At 39.9% G+C, this 17985-nt stretch overlaps 1 protein-coding gene across 8 annotated transcripts in view; it reads right to left on the reverse strand.

Moving 5' to 3' along the window:
• The window catches only part of LRCH1 (leucine rich repeats and calponin homology domain containing 1), a 191002-nt gene that overhangs the window by 14580 nt on the left and 158437 nt on the right, over nt 1-17985 (reverse strand). For all 8 annotated transcript variants that reach the window (XM_036831083.1, XM_036831080.1, XM_036831085.1 and 5 more), the window contains 3 exons: nt 13179-13288; nt 8614-8751; nt 5842-5919 (listed from right to left, as the gene is read on the reverse strand). In XM_036831083.1, the coding sequence (XP_036686978.1) occupies nt 5842-5919; nt 8614-8751; nt 13179-13288 (326 nt within the window). The remainder of the gene's footprint in view (nt 1-5841; nt 5920-8613; nt 8752-13178; nt 13289-17985) is intronic.

Below are 17985 nucleotides of genomic sequence, written 5' to 3' on the forward strand. Positions count from 1 at the left end.
ATGTACCAATGTCAGACCATTGACCGGAAGTGGCTCTACCACCAGGAGACACACAGGGGGAAAGGATTCTTACATGAATGGTGATACACACCTACTAACCATTGGAGATGACTGGTTTTACAAGCTAGAGACTGGCTCTTCTTAATGCATTAGGGATTTAAAAATTTACGTTAATAAAATAATAACTTGGTGTCAATCTGCACCTCTAATCATCCAACCTCGGAAGTAACCAATGTAAATGGAAACTTAAAATAAATCTTGTAAATAAGAATCTCACCATCCCCCGAAAGTGTTTATTAGTTATGACTTAAATTGATACTAAAGTCATTGATTTGGGGGAAAAAAGAGACATAAGGTTCAAAGAGGCGAAGGAATTCGTATCTCCTATTCTCAAGATTAAAACAAACAAACAAAAAAGGTAGCTTCAATTTATAGAACATGTTTCAATTTTAAAAATTCAGATCATTTACATAAACTGTCCTAAACCCTTACAACAGGTATAAAGTAGGAAAAGTTTTGCAATTACTTTCAAAAACATCTCCTTATAAAAGTCAACAAAATACAAATATGAAAGGCACTGCAAAGAAGACTCAGCCATAATCCCACTTGTATCAATGCAATCATTGTTAGCATCTCAGTGTACTTTAGGATTTTATTTTTAACTCCATCTGGCTGATGCAGAGGCTGGACACCAAGGGACCTGTCCTTGTAGATATGGAAGGAAAACCTTCCACCTCCCACAGTCTAGTGAGGACCCCTGGCCTCTGTGCTATCCGGCAGGCAAGAGCCCTGTACAGCTGATGGAGTTGCTGCCCTATCCCTCCTGCCCAATTCCTCTCTGGAGACAGTAGCGAACAGGAGGGGCTGGGCAGCTAGAAAACAAGGTGCATTTCTATTCCACGTCCCTTCCTCCTCTAAACAGGGCAAGTCTGTTAAAATTAAGGACCTCGCTCCTTACAGAGGTTGGAGGCCAAGGCTACTTACTTAACATCGAGTAGACAGACAGAGACCAGGGGGTCTATTCTCAGACAGAGACCAGGGGGTCTCCCCTCAGAAAGGGACCAGGGCATCTTCCCTCAGACAAAGACCAAGAAGGGACCAGGGCACCTCCCCTCAGACAGGGACCAGGGCAATTTCTCTCAGAAAAAGACCAGGGTGTCTCCTCTGAGAGAGCGAGACCAGGGGATCTCCCTTTAGAAAAAGACCAGAGTGTCTTCCCCTCCAAAAAAATAAAAAAATAAAATCAAGGTGAAATACTGCCCTGGTGAGTAAAAATATATATATCTATTTTCTAATACTTTTGATGCTTCACAAATGAGAGATTTCTCTCCACCTGAGACAATACTGATAAGAGCCCTAAAATAGCCCTAAATTTGGATGAAACTGGAGACCCCCCAGTAGCCAATCGTAAATCCTCCACATCAAGATCAGAGGCCAGGAATGACCAAGCTGACTCAGAAAAGGCAAAGGAAGCCTCAGTATGTCCACAAATAGCCTCATGACCCCAAGGCTTAATTGAAGTCAGATTCCTGGGTGATACAAAGAGTATATAGTGAAGAATCTGGAAGCCCGCCAAGGGTAAGCCTGTGTTCCAGATCAAGTTGACACTTGCACCAGAGGTCAGAGACAGCTGCACAGTCTGACCACCGGCATCAACACTACAAGGGGCTATGGGATGGTGCCAGCAATATCACCTGACCCCCAGATTTTCCAGGGTGCCGTGAAGCACGTGGGGTAATTTTTCTGCCTCAGAGGAGCTGATGGGGGAAAGCGATCATGGCGCTGCGGGATGGAGCTGAGCGTCCACGGACTATCAGCTCAAAGAAACCTTAAGGGTCTAGTGGTTTTCAAACTATAATTAGCAACAGGACACTTTTCCCCCAAAGGAACTCTTAACTGGAAAGCCGATACATGCCACAGGCAAAGGAGAAACTGCCGTGGCCGAATCAAGCGGGTGGGAGCGATCTGCAGCCTCGGCTTGGCTTCCGAAAGAATCAAGGGCTCTGGAGAATGTGGTTTAATCCACTGCTTAAGTCCAACACCTGCAGTTTTGCAGAGCAGGGAACTGCTCACATACCGAGAGAGCCCCTGTGTGTGCCAGAAAGAAGGCAGGCGCTGGACGCGGACGGACCGGGGTTCGAACGCCAGCTCTGCCGCCTCCCAGCTGCGAGCGTGAGCTTAGGAAATTGTGTAACGTCTCTGGGCCTCATTTTCCTCAGAGCATGGTAATAAAATATTGGCCTCCGGGCCTCAACCGTGAGCATTTGAGAAGATGATGCAGCTGCAAGAAGGTCCCAGTGAGTGGTTCACGGCTCCAGGCTTTAATGGGCTTGCCTCAGGGCACATAACCAGTTAACAGCACAGGTGCGGCTAATTCACCCCAAACTTCGTGTCCCTCGCTCTGCTCACAGAGCCTTCGCACTCGCCCTCACGCCTCTCCTTCCAGGTGGCACTCAATCTGTCCCTTTAGTTGAAGAACTGGCCCCAAACAGAAAAAATCAAAAACCCCAAGGCACTGGAAATGGGCAGCAGGAAGTGACCCAGGCTGAAATAACTACCTGAAGAGATATTAACTCTGCCACCAGAAAAGGAACTTGCCGGGGCGGTGGGGGGGGGGGGGCATTTCTGATTCGTTTTTCAGGATCTGCCCTTGGTATTCTCATCAGCAAACCTCTACCTCTTCCCAGAATCCCTCACAGATGATGGCAAATAGGCCTACTGTCGCCCTAACAGAATTTCTCCAGGAACCCAACACCGACTTCTTTCTGTGATGTCAACTCCTTTCTATAGGTGGCGTTGACTGCCAAGTCCTGTCTGCGCCCCTGGACTAAGAAAGGTATAGATCTAGCCTCATCCAAACGTCAGGAATAACAGACAAGAGGTCTAGAGTCGCCGTATCCATCTACTCTTGATGCATACTCTAACCTTCTGCAAATAAACTAGGTCGCTTACACTGCGTGCAGTTCTGAATGCAGCCAATCCGAAGAAGCCACATTTATAGGGAAGCCACTCCACTGGGCACACAATAAAATGCTTCATGAACCTTGACCAACCCTGAGGCAGGTACCTGGGATTGGGTTCCTGGGGACTTCTAGAGAAAATACAATAAAAACTATAACAACTGGAACAATTTTAAAATTGCTTCCTTCCCATCGTATTAATTTATATGTAATCATTTGACTGCTCAGTGACCACATTCCACCCAGATGAACCTGATAAAACTAAGCTGCCGACCCTGACTTTGGGTTGTAGTTTCAAACTGTGATTCTATTACAAAGGGTAACAAACTCGGGCTGAGAGCACAGCTGTGACTCCTCAGTCTCTACAGGATGATTTATCATTGTCAATTAGCTATTTAGCTTAAAATAATACAGAATTCCAGATCTCCGTGACTTATCGGTATGTGTATGTAGATAAGTTATGGATGGAGAAGAAAGCAGGGCAAGCTTGCAAATTAGGAGGAATTCACTAAGCTGCCGGGAAATCAGTGAGTATTTTGTTACCCAAATATTAAGTTTGAAGCAAAAAAAGAAAATGTAACGTTAAAGGTCCTCCGCTTTTAAGTACCAGGCTTTTACAATGTCTGACTGCAAGGGGAGAACTCCTGCAACTAGAATTGCAGTGTGCCACATATACACTCAAATCATCAACCTTCTTAAGTAGTGGAAGAAGGGGTTATTTCCACCCCTCCCCCAACTTAGTATCACATTCCTAGATGAAAACATTTCCTCATTTCCAATAATTTATGACTCATTTATTCCAAGAGATGAAAGCACGTTCCTTTGAGTATATATAGCAAGATTTGCCAGCTGCACTCCAATTGCAATTTCTGGTTTTCCACTAGAATACTCCTCCCTTCCTTTAACATATCTCATTAAAGAAGTTCAACTGCTAACCAACCAACAGACTTTTTCTAGTAGCAATGAACTTAATTTAACTCTAGTCACCAGTAAGATGCTATTGGATTATCCATCAGGATGGATATAGATGTACACACTATCACACACACACATACACAATGCAAACTTGAAAATCACCTCAAATCTTAAAAATCGTTTCAAAAAAAGCCTTAGTGATATATTTCTTACTAAGCATAGTTAAGCTGGGACACTGGCAAAAAAGATGATTTACTTCTTGTAATTCAATTGTCTCTGGAATTATCAGTTGCCTATTAGTGCTAGGGGCATAATTCAGATATTATGATAAAATTTTCTCTGCATTTTGATGCTAATTTAATTTCCTTTTCCTCACTTTAAAAGGAAATCATAATTACCAATCTTTACTCACAAGAAATGGTTAAGGGCATTTCCACTTCATTTTGTGTCATCATAAGCCAAGAAAAATGATGAGTTTTAAAATATCACAGGGGATTGGTCATAACTCATCAGCGCTTTTGAGTACAGACACAAATAATTTACAATCTGAAACTTGGTGTGATAATTTTGATTCACACATGGGGAATCTTATTAACCCATGACGGAATCAAATCATTAAAAATGGTAGGCGTATGAGAATTTCACCAACATTTGAAGCCAAGAATGTATGGGCAATAGTAAAATGCACATATACAATACAGACACACAGATTAACATTGCTGAAAGACATCTGGATTGATCATAAAGACATTTAGTACCTTATATAAAGATTACACTCTATTTAAAAATGAATTTGAAAGCTTCTTTTAATTGGTACAGTTTTGACTTAAAGATACTTTAATAATTCTCTCCTGTTCCTCAAATAAGATTAGAAGCCTACCACTTAACTCTCACCTTCAAATGTCACCAAGCTGAAAAATAGGAAGGAAGGAAAGGAGGGAAGGAGGGAGGGAGGGAGGGAGGGAGAAAAAGCCTTACTCAATTCCAATAACTAACTCCTATCAACGAGTAGAACTACATGAAAATGTAATTCCTTCATATACGCAAAAACAGTATCTCATGACAGAGTTTGTAGTTACTTTATTCCTGGAACATTAGAAAAGACAGAAGAAAATTTTAAGAAATGTAGTTTCTGTCTATTTCCCTTTATCACAATGATGAAAAGCTTGTCAACTTATCCCCAAATTCTGAGTGAACTATCTTTTATCTCCCTAAGAAATCCTTTTATGTTACTGATAGTAAAGTCATTAGAAGACCCAAATCAGCTATCTGGCTGAGGCTAAGGCTGGGGCTTAGCTTGGGAGAAAGAAAAAGTAGCAAATCATTGCTGGGCTGGCTACAGGGAATTGCCAATTGGATCTACAGTGGACTAAAGGGGAAAATGTAAATGCAAACAGTTAACAAACTATAAAGCAATATACAAACATTGTTATTATGAATGGTTGTGATTAATGATAATAATAACAATAATTATAATATTTTCAATGCTTATCATTTTGAACTACATACCCCAAACCTACAAGGAGTGCAAATCAACAAATCAGTGGTCAACTACAGGTCTACTCTGCTTCAGAGCTTTGGATAGGGAAACAACATTACCTCCAAAATTCTACCCTATGTAACCCACAGAAGGCTCACTGAAGCTTCAGCAATTTCTGCTCTTTGAGAAGAGAATCAAGCTGACTAAATTTTTTTTTTTAAGTTTGGAATTTCGTATTTCAAAACCTTAAAAAAATTATATTCCCCTTTTCTTCAGAATTGACCATACCATTTTAAGCCATTTTTATTTCACTGCAATAGAGTAATTGAAACTAAAATTTTATATAACTTATTCAACATTATTCCTCAAGAAAGACTGAGATGAAAAAGGATGGACAAAGGTGTATATCTATTCAATAGGTTCAAACACATATATGAAGTAAAATCTTTACTCAAACATGGTTACTGGAACTAAGTTTGATGTTACCTCTGGTACTCCTAATTTTCGGCATGCTTCCAAAAAGTTTTCCACGTTTCTTCTGCATTTGGCCATGCTAAGTTTAGGCTATGAATGCAAATATTCAGAAATAAAGGATTATTAAGAGAAATACTTGTAATAACAGGTTAAATTTTAAACTTTCTAAATGGCAGAAGTACTACACGTTTATTGGAGAAAAATAATACATAAGCAAACAGAAGACAATAAAAAATTATCCAGAAACATTCACCTAAAGAGCTGTTAATATTTTGGATTATATTCTTCTAGACACTGTGTGTGTACACAAAGATATGCATATATATATATACACACAGATATGTGTTTATATGTAGAATTTCTGCATACATGTATATATGTATATACATGTGTGCAAGATTTTCTGCACATGTATGTGAATGTATATGTGTGGATACACACATACACACACACACAGTTTTTATGAGATCATACTGTTGTGTAACCTGCTTTAGTTTACTTAAAAGTACACCATAAACACCACCTTTTCCCATCAGCAGATATATTTCTATATGAAGGGTTAAATTCACCAGGCCAATGACTCTCTTTCTCGCCAAAGCAATCGGTTTTATTAGAAAGCTGGTGATGCTGCAAGGCGAGGAGATTTAGAGGCAGGGTGGGGAGCAGGTTAGAGTGAGCAACTTGTGCAAACACGGGAGTGGACAGTGAAGGCACAGACTGGAGATGGAAGCGGGTTCTACCGCTACGCCGTGGCTGGTCTGGTGAATGGGAGCTCAAGATACTCAGTGAAGAATTTCTGAGAAGTGGACATTTAGACACATTTCTAGAAAGGAAAACTACAATATAATAACATAAGCTAAAATATTTCACAGTTGTTCAAATGGATATTTATGAAGAGTTTTAATGACTTGGGGAAATACTTAGGTTTTCATAAATTTTAAAAACTAATAAATAGTATATATGAGAAGCTCACAATTCAAAAACAACTTATATGCAGGAGGAATGTTAGCAGCATAAAAGCCAAAATGTAAACAGTGGTTGTCTTTGGGTGGTAGGATAGAACATGATATATTTTCCTCCTGCATCTCTCCATTTTCTCCAATCAAGCATTATTCCCATTATATTTTCAATTAGATTTTTTTATTTGAAAAAGATAAAAGGTGACAACCAAAGAATGTGGCATTTTTTTCCTGAAGAATTGATCAAATATACAAATGTGTGTAGATACATGATTCATAGTGTCCTCATACCTTATAACACAATAACTGTATATTTAAATTGGAGGCTGAGGAATCGTACTTTCTTTCTTGTAAGTTGGGGAAAAATACTGAATGAGAATCTGGTACACAGCTGAAACAACTTAATAGGAGTTTGGACTTCAAAACTTTTTCATATTCGATTATAGGACAGAATTTACTGCCCAAACTAAGGCAGATAAAGCAGATTTGAATCAGAAGACAAACTGTTTTGTTTTGGTTTTTTTTCCTGTGTTTTATGAGGCAAAAAAGTGGTCAGTCTTTGGAAGGGAAAAATATATTCAACTGTATAGAAAGAAAACTGACAGTTGAAATGCAATCATCAGCTAATTTTTCCTGCTGCCAAGAGAAAAGAAACTAAGAAAAATAATGCCATGATGCTTTCCTGGGCGGGGAGTGGGGCTTCACATGAGGCTTTCACTCCACACATTCTTCATATGGTATTTTATGAACACTGTGCCTTGAGGTTGGGGGCTCTGGCTTTTGAAAAATCTGTTCATAAACACTAATGATCACAATGGCTCGCATTCACATTTATATCACATGTAGGTCCTCATTTCATCCTCATGGGAGCAGTTCCATGACAGAGAAGAGCCAACCAAGTTAAAGAAAGGTTAAATAACTTTCCCCAAGTCGTACGGATTATATAGATGTGGAATTGGAATCCAACCCCTACATTCTTAGCCCCTAAACTCTTCTGCTTCACCTAATAGTAAATAGTATGGATAGAGGTTCTTCTCTACTTGTCTGAACCCTACATAGGCTTCAAAGACCAGCTTATCTTTGATTCCCCCTCCCTCATCTGAATGACCATAAAAGATAACTCCATAGCTCTCTTCTGGATGGTAATATGGTCCATGATGTATAGGAAGAGGATGCCAGTGCCTGCTTTATCTCCCCCACATGGAGACGAGGATTTTTAGGGACTAATGGCATCTCACTCGGTCTCTTTCATCTTTCCCCAGTATCCTTGGTATCTCCAACCTACCCCTGAGCACAGCTAGTGATCAAGGAATTGTTGAATTAATAACCAGCTGACCAACCTCTGGCCTGACAGGTTACTAATGATATTTTATACAGAATCCACATCTTTTCAGAGCTATCCTAAAATCCTCAATAATTAATAGAGGAAAGAGTTTCCATTTAGAAGAGAACTCACCAACCAAAAGAAGTTTTCCAAAAAGACTTCTCACTGTTTAAATAATTCCTTGTGAGGAATGAATCTTTGTGTCTCTACAGTCTTAAAGTTAGCACCCCAAGCATTTCTTTAACGTTTTTTGCTTTTTATTTGAAGTAAGTTCCTTTTCTGTCATTTACATACTTACTTTAACTATCTTCCCTTTTTACAGTGAAAATGTTGCTTCATTCAGAAATGCTATTCCTTTTCTGCTCTTCTAGTTGTTTGGGGCCCAACACAGAGGATTTGAGCAGGGTCCTGGAGATCCCATCGGTATCTTTAACCAGCAATACTGTCCCAAAGGCGTTTGTTTGATGTAAGAGTTAGTTTCCCTTATATGGTGTTACTTACGACTGCTGGTGAGGGGACATGGATGCTTGCGACGGATCGCGGGCGGATGTGGTTGACCAGATGGCAGAGGACGACGCCATCCATGAGGGCAGCCCCCAGGTCTTCGTGCAGGCTGACCTTGAGTCTCATCTCGATGCTCTGGGAAGGAATCAGAAGGAAGCCAATTGCTCTCAGGCAACTGAGGGTAAAATACAGTTATGGGTATTTATGAATTGAGACTTAAGTTTCATTATGGAGAAGGATAAGAACACGTGGAAAACACTGACATGATTTCAACCTTTTCGAAAGATATTAAAATAAAAATCCCTCTGTAGAAAAACAAATTCAGTTGTGTCTAAAATTTTTAATTAGTTGAATTTTTAGAAGAATGGGCTTCTTGGGACTTCCCTGGTGGTCCAGTGGGAAAGAATCCGCCTTCCAATGCAGGGGAACGTGGGTTCGATCCCTGGTCAGGGAACTAAGATCCCACATGCCGCGGGGCAACTAAGCCCACGCGCCACAACTACTGAGCTCGCGCACCTCAACTAGAGAGCCCGAGTGCCGCAAACTACAGAGCCCATGTGCTCTGGACCCCACGCCACAACTAGAGAAGAGAAAACCCACACGCCACAACTAGAGAGAAGCCCATGTGATGCAACGAAAGATCCCACATGCCACAGTGAAGATCCCATGTGCCACAACAAAGACCTGAGACAGCCAAAAAAAAAAATGGACTTCTTAAGTTCAACATTGCCTCAGTCTTAGCAATGAAAATAGAAAAACAGAATGAGTTGAACAATAAAAGCCAAATCCATATGATCGTTTTGCCATGTGTAAAAATATCACATCACTATGTCGTACACCTGAAACTAAAATCATATTTTAAGTCAATTATACTTCAATAAAAAATAAATAAAATAAAATAAATTTAAAAAAATAAATTAAAAAACCCAAATCCAACTGGTTCAGACAGACTGCAAGGGGCAGAAAAGGGATTAAGAGAAGCTTTTCTCTGAGACCATGTTTTAGTTCAAAAATCAATTTTTCCCTCTTTTTAAAAAATTAAACACTTTGAGATAATTATAAATTCATATGGAGTTATAAGAAGTAATACAGAGAGATCTCATGTACCCTTTACCCAGTTTCCCTCTGAGGTAACAACCTTCAAAAATATATACTACAACTTCACAATTGGGACATTGGCATTGATAGAACACGTCCATCACCACAAGGGTCTCTCACAATGCTGTTTTACATCCACACCCACTTCCCTCCCACCCCCAAGTACCTCTTTGGCCCTACTCCCCTTCTCCTCTCCTTCCAGGACTCCCATGACATGAATGTGTATCACCTGTTACACTCCCACAGGTCCCTGGGGCTCTGTGCGCATTTATTTTCAGTCTGTCTTCTCTCTGCTACTCAGGTTAGGTAATCCCTATTGTTCTTTCTTCCAGTTCACTGATTCTTTCCTCTGTTACCTCCATTCTGCTGTTGAGCCCACCCCCTGGGCTTCTTCTTTTGGATAATGTATTCTGCAGTTCTAAATTTCCATTAGTCCTTCTTTATGTCTTCTATTTCTCTGCTAAGATTTTTTATTCCTTTGCAGAGACATTCTATTTTTTTCTTCATTTCACCTGTGTTCGTAATTGCTTGTGGAAGCATTTCTATCACAAACAGTATAAAATCTTTGTCAGATGATAACATCTCTGCCACAATAGTGTTGTCATCTGTTGATTATCTTTTCACATTCATTCTGGTTCTTGGTAGAATGAGTGATTTTTTTGGTTGAAACCTGGACATTTCTGGTATTATGAGACTCTGGATCCTATTTAAACTTTCTGTTTTAGCTGGCTTTTTTGGACACTGCTCTGGCAGGGAAAGGGAGGTTACCACCTTGTTACTGCTGTGTAAATGCAGATTCCCACTTGCTGTCAGTGACTGGGGTGGGTGTGGAAATCCAGGCTCCCCATGTGGGCTCCACTGACACCATGGGAGGTGACGGGATCATTCTTAGCTCATGGGAATGAAATTCCTGGCTCCCAACTTGGCCTTCTCTGATACCATCCCAGCAGAGGTTAAAGTCTAGCTGCCTATGCCATTTTTGCAGGCATGGGTAGGGGTGGGACCACGGGTTTTCTGTAGTGTTTAGCTGGAGTAGAGCCTTTAATGTCTAAAAATTTTCTATCTCACTAGGCTGCCCTTTTTCTGGTCCTTTGACTAAAGTAAGCAAGCTTTCATTGGGACTTTTTTTTCTTAATTTGTGCCCATTAGCATTTCCGGTTTCCAACTACTTCACCTTCAAGTCTGAGAAAGATAAGGCAAAAAAGAAATCCCACTGGACTCACCACCACTGTCATTCCTAGTCCCAAAGAGCCCAGCTAGTCTGAATTATTCTCTCCACTTTTCAGTGTTCCTATGCTTATTTTATATATAATCACCAGGGGTTTTAGTTGTACTTAGTGGGATGAATGGGGAAAAGTACATCAACTCCATCTCCTCAGAAGCAGAAGTAGATAGATCAGTTTTTAAAACTTCAAATACAAATTTCTGCTTCACAGCAGAAGCTCCTTGTAAATGGATAACAGCGTAAGAAAGGATGACTTTATTGGGAGATCTGCAATAAGTGAAGCACTTGAAAATCAGTGCATGTAACAGTCTTGCATAATTCTCTTTCAGAACTGTCTTGTATAGACACCTCATTTTTTTCCAAGCATGCTTTCAGTCTCTAATTTTACATCACTAAATTAAAACATAAGCTATCAATATGACCCAGGCTTTAAGATAAAATTATATCACTCTTTGAGAGGCATAGCTCAACTTCTGATCTTATTTTTACATATCTCTGAAAGTTCACCTCCCAAGCTTACGGCACATCCAAATATCCTAGGCAAATGACAGAGGTCTGACTTGCCCTATGTGACTGTTAAGTCAACCACAGTGGCTTAAAGTGGTGGTAAGAGGGCTTCCTTGGTGGCGCAGTGGTTGAGAGTCTGCCTGCCAATGCAGGGGACATGGGTTCGAGCCCTGGTCTGGGAAGATCCCACATGCCATGGAGCAACTAGGCCCGTGAGCCACAACTACTGAGCCTGCGCGTCTGGAGCCTGTGCTCTGCAACAAGAGAGGCCGCGATAGTGAGAGGCCCGCGCACCACGATGAAGAGTGGCCCCCGCTCGCCGCAACTAGAGAAAGCCCTCACACAGAAACAAAGACCCAACACAGCCAAATAAAAAACAAATAAATAATTAATTAAAAACTTTAAAAAAAAAGTGGTGGTAAGAGGTTTCTGGGTTTTTTTTCTTTCCTCCTGACTACGTGCTAAACCGTATATAAAGTATCATCTGCAACAACAAAGATTCTGACCTACCTTAATTCAGCTTTAATTTTAATTATAGGATTCACTGCTCATTTGCAGAACTCATTGCTCTCTGAAATTGTGTATTTATTTGTTTCCTTCTTACTTACTCTGTCTTCTCAATAGACTACAGGCTTCATGAAAGCAGGGACCTTTTTGTTCTTTTCTCTGTCTATCACCTAGACTATACCAGCCTGGCACAGAGAGCAGTCAATAATCATTTGCTAGTGAAGGGAGAAGATGTAGTATAAAATCCACCCCCTCAAGAAGCTTCTTATATTCGTCTAGTTCATGGCTATGGTTCTTCTCTTTAAATATAAAGAACTTATGTAGTAATTCATGATGTACTGCCTTTAATAATTAATACCAGTGTGTTCTTTGGTGACTGACCCTTGTCCTGCTGTTTGATCTTCCACATATTTACGTACGAGCCTCCTAACTAGACACATAGACCATGAGGGTAGAAAAATACATACACAGTTCCCACTAGGAGCTGTGCTGGGGATAGAAACACAACAAGGAATAAGACAGCCATGGTCCCTGCCGTCACCAAGCTTGAAATCTTCCCTGGCACCCAGCACAAGACTTCACTCTTGGTAGGAACTCAAACGGTTTGCCTATTATGACACTCGAAAATTCTGGCCGGTTTGGGGTACATAGTAAGGATAACTATAAATATCTTTAAATTCATGGGATATCAGTAAGTAAATTAATAACAGTGCATTTTTTAAAGCGCACCAGAACTGAAATAATACTAGCTTTTATACATAGGTATTAAGTATTTCTACTTACATTATCTCATATATTTCTCATAAAATCCCATGAAGGTAGATGGGAACTATTGTTTTTAATACATGACAAGACTCAAACTCAGGGATGTTAAGTGACTTGTCCAATATCAAACAGTGAGCTGGCTAGATTTGAAACTAGATGTTCAGTCTGCAGTGCTTCAAAGTCTACTTTTTTTTTTTAAAGATTTTTTTGATGTGGACCATTTTTAAAGTCTTTATTAAATTTGTTACAATATTCCTTCTGTTTTATGTTTTGGTTTTTTGGCCACGAGGCATGTGGGATCTTAGTTCCCCACCAGGGATCGAACCCACACCCCTTGTATTGGAAGGTGAAGTCTTAACCACTGGACCACCAGGGAAGTCCCCAATGTCTACTTTTAAAAATACAGAATGCTGCTTCAATTCTGGAAATAATTATTCAGTTATACAATGTTTCCCGGTACCTCTCTGAGCTGTTCCACCAGTTCTTTTTCTTCTCTCAACTGTTCCATTTTCCGACGAATTGTAAACTGTGGGTCTATAGATTCCAAATTTCTCTGTGGTCTAAGAAACACTGTAACAGAAAGGGAAAAAAGCCTTTATGGAGCACCTAGTACAGGTTGCCGTATAGGGCTGTTCATATTTAAATCAAATAGTTTATTTATCCCAAATAATTCATTCGCCACTCACAAAACAATACATTCTGACTTCACATGAAAAGCTTGATTCGAATATTCTAGAGAAGATTATGTATTCAATTATTCAGGGTTGTGTGGACGAACCATCAGCTGAATCCAGGAAAGGGCTTGGTCATCCTTGGCACCATTCCAGACCCCTTCTCTCTCATTTTTCCACTGCTTTTATTCCAAGTTTTCATCTACACTCCAGGTTTCACAATCCTTTCATTAAATTTGGATACTCTGTTTCAACTAATAAGACAGAATTGCTTTACAGGTTACAAACAAGCACAGGTTAAGGATTCTGTTGGCTGAGGTTTTTCACCAGCCTGGGTTAGGAACTAAGTGATAATACACACTATCCGCTCAGATAGGTATCTGAGTGTGGAGGGAAAAATTCTGCCCTCTATCATGTCACTGACAGCAAATCCCCAAAAGTCAGCTCTTCAGAGATGACCACAGACTCCTTTTAGAAAAGCTGGCAAGATGGGAGACAGTGTGAAGAGATCACCTCTGGCTGCAGGTCCTTAAAATTACAACCTCCAGAAACAGCGACCCACAGTGGCAACTCTGGAAGGAGTTAAGGCTCTGGCTGCAGACAAAATGAATGCTCTCAACCTTTGAAGGATGACATCTTTTAAAGACTAACAGAGAAGGTACAAAATATGCTATGTACGGGCAGAGTGATTATGGCAATTTTTATTAGGATACAAAGCCCAGGGCGAATTTAAACTTGAATCTTTTTCTTCCTTGAGATTCTTATCTTATGAAGACTGTCAACTTTCCATGCACACCAGAGGGGGCAAAGAACGGTTAAGAGCTGTAGTTGGTTCCCCGTGTCCCATAGGTTTTCAGATTGGGGGCGGGGGGGGGGGGTACGAATGAGGGGGGCGCTTCAGACAATTTGGGGCAGAGAACTCCAATTTTAAAAATCAATACCACGTAGAAGGCTGCACTGACATACTGCAATTCTAGGAGTTTCAATCACCGTATCTTCAATAATGTAGAATAAGAAGATTATGTAACGTTTATTCTATTCTGCCAAACATTTGCTATGAACCACTTGAAAAGCATTTCAATTTGTTTTTTAATTAAATATGGTTTACAAATATACTTCGAATGAAAACAACTGGAGTCCACCATATAATCAATTATCCCATATTCACCCAACTACGTCGTTTTAACCTCAATTTGTATCTTTGAACCAAAATACTTTAATAAGTGTCTTGCACTATACTTCTCACATCTCAGTATTTTCGTTCTAAATCAGTTCTCGGATATCTGAATCAGCACTCTGGTGCTCTATAGAGGACCAGAAAGTTGACACATCTTAAGAAATCCGTGACTTACAGAAGTTAATGGAGCGAGGGAATGATCTATTGTATATGTTAACACCTTCTGGAACCTCAGAGAGAAGTCAGCCTGGGGCCTGGGCTTCTGCCTCAAGCCACCTAAGGAAGTCACAAGCAGAAAGAGCCAAAGTCTTGTCACCGAGACCTACAAAAACCAAACCCCACAGGAAGCGAGACCAATTGTTTCAAAAATAAAGGCAAGGCAGGCAAAGGAAGTAGGGTGGACCAACCAGCAGGGAGAGATGAGAAGTTCACAGAGCAAAGGGAAATGAGGAAGAATTTGACAAAATAAGAAGCACGGAAGAAACTGGAAATGCATTACATTTGCCTTTGCACCATATTGAGACCAACCAAAAAATCAACCCATTTAAACATAGTGACCAGAAGAGATATATATTAAAATGCAAAGTCTAGAAATAATCCACACCCCCAAAGAAAAAGTCAACCAAATTTACCAAAAAAGTCAAGGAATGTGGACTTAGCTGAGTAATACACATACTGGCCAGCAAGGGGAGCCCCAGAACCGTTTAAACAAATCTAATGTTTTCTTTGGAGGTTTTATTTTCCTCTGCCTTTTTTTCTGGGGTAAATCTTATCTAATACTACGTGTTTAATATTTTCAGTATGTTTTTACTGGCAGATTTCATTCTGAATACGAAGCTATCAGGAAGTTAAATTAACCGTGAGCTTTTGGCTAACAGCACACTCTTCTTCAAGTATCTATACCCTGTTAGAGCCCTGTGTATGACACCAAGATAATTCAATGGTATCTGGGTTTTAATTTCCTGGCATTGCTTTTCATCTGAAATTCCCATACGTCTCAAAAAATACAAAATGCATGCTTGGGTATCTGCTTTATGAATGTATGCAGTCAAAAAGTGTTAAAACATATGTGAACCATTATTTTTAAAATGAATACTTCAAATGTACATAAAATTACTGGAAACCTGACTATAATACTACTAGTTTTCTAAATAGATTAATTATTGTAGAATATATTAGAATTTAAAACGAACTATTTAAACTAATAATAAATCTACAGAGCACATAAGTTTGTTATGACAGAATAATTTTAATAGGACCATTATGGTAGCTCTGATTATTTTATCCACAGTTTTTTTGTTTTTTGTTTTTATTATTAATTTTGTAAGTGAAATAGGGAGCATTTTCTTTTTTCTTTTTTTTAATTTTATTTATTTATTTTATTTATGGCTGTGTTGGGTCTTCGTTTCTGTGCGAGGGCTTTCTCTAGTTGTGGCAAGCGGGGGCCACTCTTCATCGCGGTGCGCGGGCCTCTCACTATCGGCCTCTCTTGTTGCGGAGCACAGGCTCCAGACGTGCAGGCTCAGTAGTTGTGGCTCACGGGCCTAGTTGCTCCGCGGCATGTGGGATCTTCCCAGACCAGGGCTCAAACCCATGCCCCCTGCATTGGCAGGCAGATTCTCAACCACTGCGCCACCAGGGAAGCCCCCCCCCAGTTTTTTTTTTCTTTCAAGTCATATTTAAGTAATAAATGCAGTGACCAGCCTGGTCAAAACTTCAGGAAGCTGATCTATGGAGGAATTATTCTGGTCTTCCTTAATTTCATATCACTACATTTCAAGAACTCCCCTACTTAATTCAGGGGAATAAAAGTTTAGCTTGTGGCTGCAAGACAATATTAAGAGCCGCCCTGTTAGCAACTGTCTTTCATATCAAATGTCACACTGATTGTGTAAAGAAGAAGAAAAAAAAAGGGGCAAGGGAGCAGAGTGAGGGTGTGTGTCAGTGTGTGTATGTGTACACACACATATGCATGCACAAGGGGTAGGAAGAGACAAGGAAATAGGTGATTTAAGATGCAGGAAAAAATGAGTCCTGCTTAGCTGTTTAATTACTGTATATCAAATATTGATAACATTCAAAGAATGAAAAGGACGATTTGTTCATATTTGCAATTTCTTTAGCTGAAGAGACAAATTTCTAAGCAAAGACTCTGCAGGGAACTGTGAATATGCTTATGCAGAATATCAAATGCATCCTTGCAGGTACACGTCCAAGTCCACTGATTTTTCCGTTATCTCTACCTCCTCCTTCACCCTCCTCCTCATCTTCATCCCTGACCTGGGAGTGGTCTGTCAGCTGTGAATGTACAACATGCTTTATCTGTGTCTCTCATGACACTCTTCACTTTCTGTCTTACAGGAGAGATCTGCTTTTCTCCATTAGGACTCTGTAAGAGTTTATGTTTGTTTCCAATTTAAACCTCTACCCCTGCCCCACAAAGCAGTTTGTTAGATGAATAAACAAACAAGTGTTTCAAAAACTCCCTCATTCAAAGATCACTTTATATGGAGAACACCTTGTCAGAGATAACCCTACCCTGATAATCAGTCATCTCAATTTTTTTTAACATGAAAAATCTCCTAAAACTTAGTCTCCAGGTCTGAATGCATTAGACTCTGAAATTAAAGTTCCACGAAGGCAGAGATCTAGTCTGTCTTTTTCAGATCTGTATCCACAGTAACGAGCATCATGCCTAACACACAGGAGGCACTCAGTAAATATTTAAGGATGTGCACAAGAAACTTTTTCTAAATGTTGTAAAAGTATCTTTCAGTTAAGCAAAGGAAGCTCCCTCCTCTAAAAATTGCCTGAAATGCTACTTATTTAATTATTAAGTGAAAGGAACTTTGCATAGAAATTAGCAGTCTATATTATTAACCTTTGCTATCTAAATTTAACTCTAGATTTCTTCTCTGTGGACACATGAGGTTTTGGAATTTGGCTCTCAACTTCTCCTTGGAAATTAAAAACCTGGACTGGGTGTGATGTTGAAGACATGCAAATTCAAGGGCAGCAATACGGTGGCTTTGAAAAAGTATCATGAGCTGTAGATCCAGGTTAATGTGAATCAGAAATCTGATTAGTGCATTCATTTATTCCCTCTGGTGCCCAAAAATGAATTATGTAAATCCTCTGCCCTCAAAACGCTCAGATTTGCTTTCTATGGTCTTGGGCAGTTTATTCAACCCAGTGGTTTTCACCTACTTAAACATAACATAAAATCAGTAAAACAATAAGAATAATTAATCAGTGCGAAGACTCCATGCTACTCCAAATAAATCAGCACAGGCCGTGTGGGGCATGGGCAGCTATTGTTTATAAAATGCCCAGGTGATTCTAATATGAAGACAGGTTGAGAACCACTGAAACACCTCTCATCTCACAGCTTCAGTTTCATCATTTTTGTAATGGGGAAA

The sequence above is a fragment of the Balaenoptera musculus genome, chromosome 18 (genome assembly GCF_009873245.2).
Source record: "Balaenoptera musculus isolate JJ_BM4_2016_0621 chromosome 18, mBalMus1.pri.v3, whole genome shotgun sequence".
Lineage (NCBI taxonomy): Eukaryota > Metazoa > Chordata > Mammalia > Artiodactyla > Balaenopteridae > Balaenoptera > Balaenoptera musculus.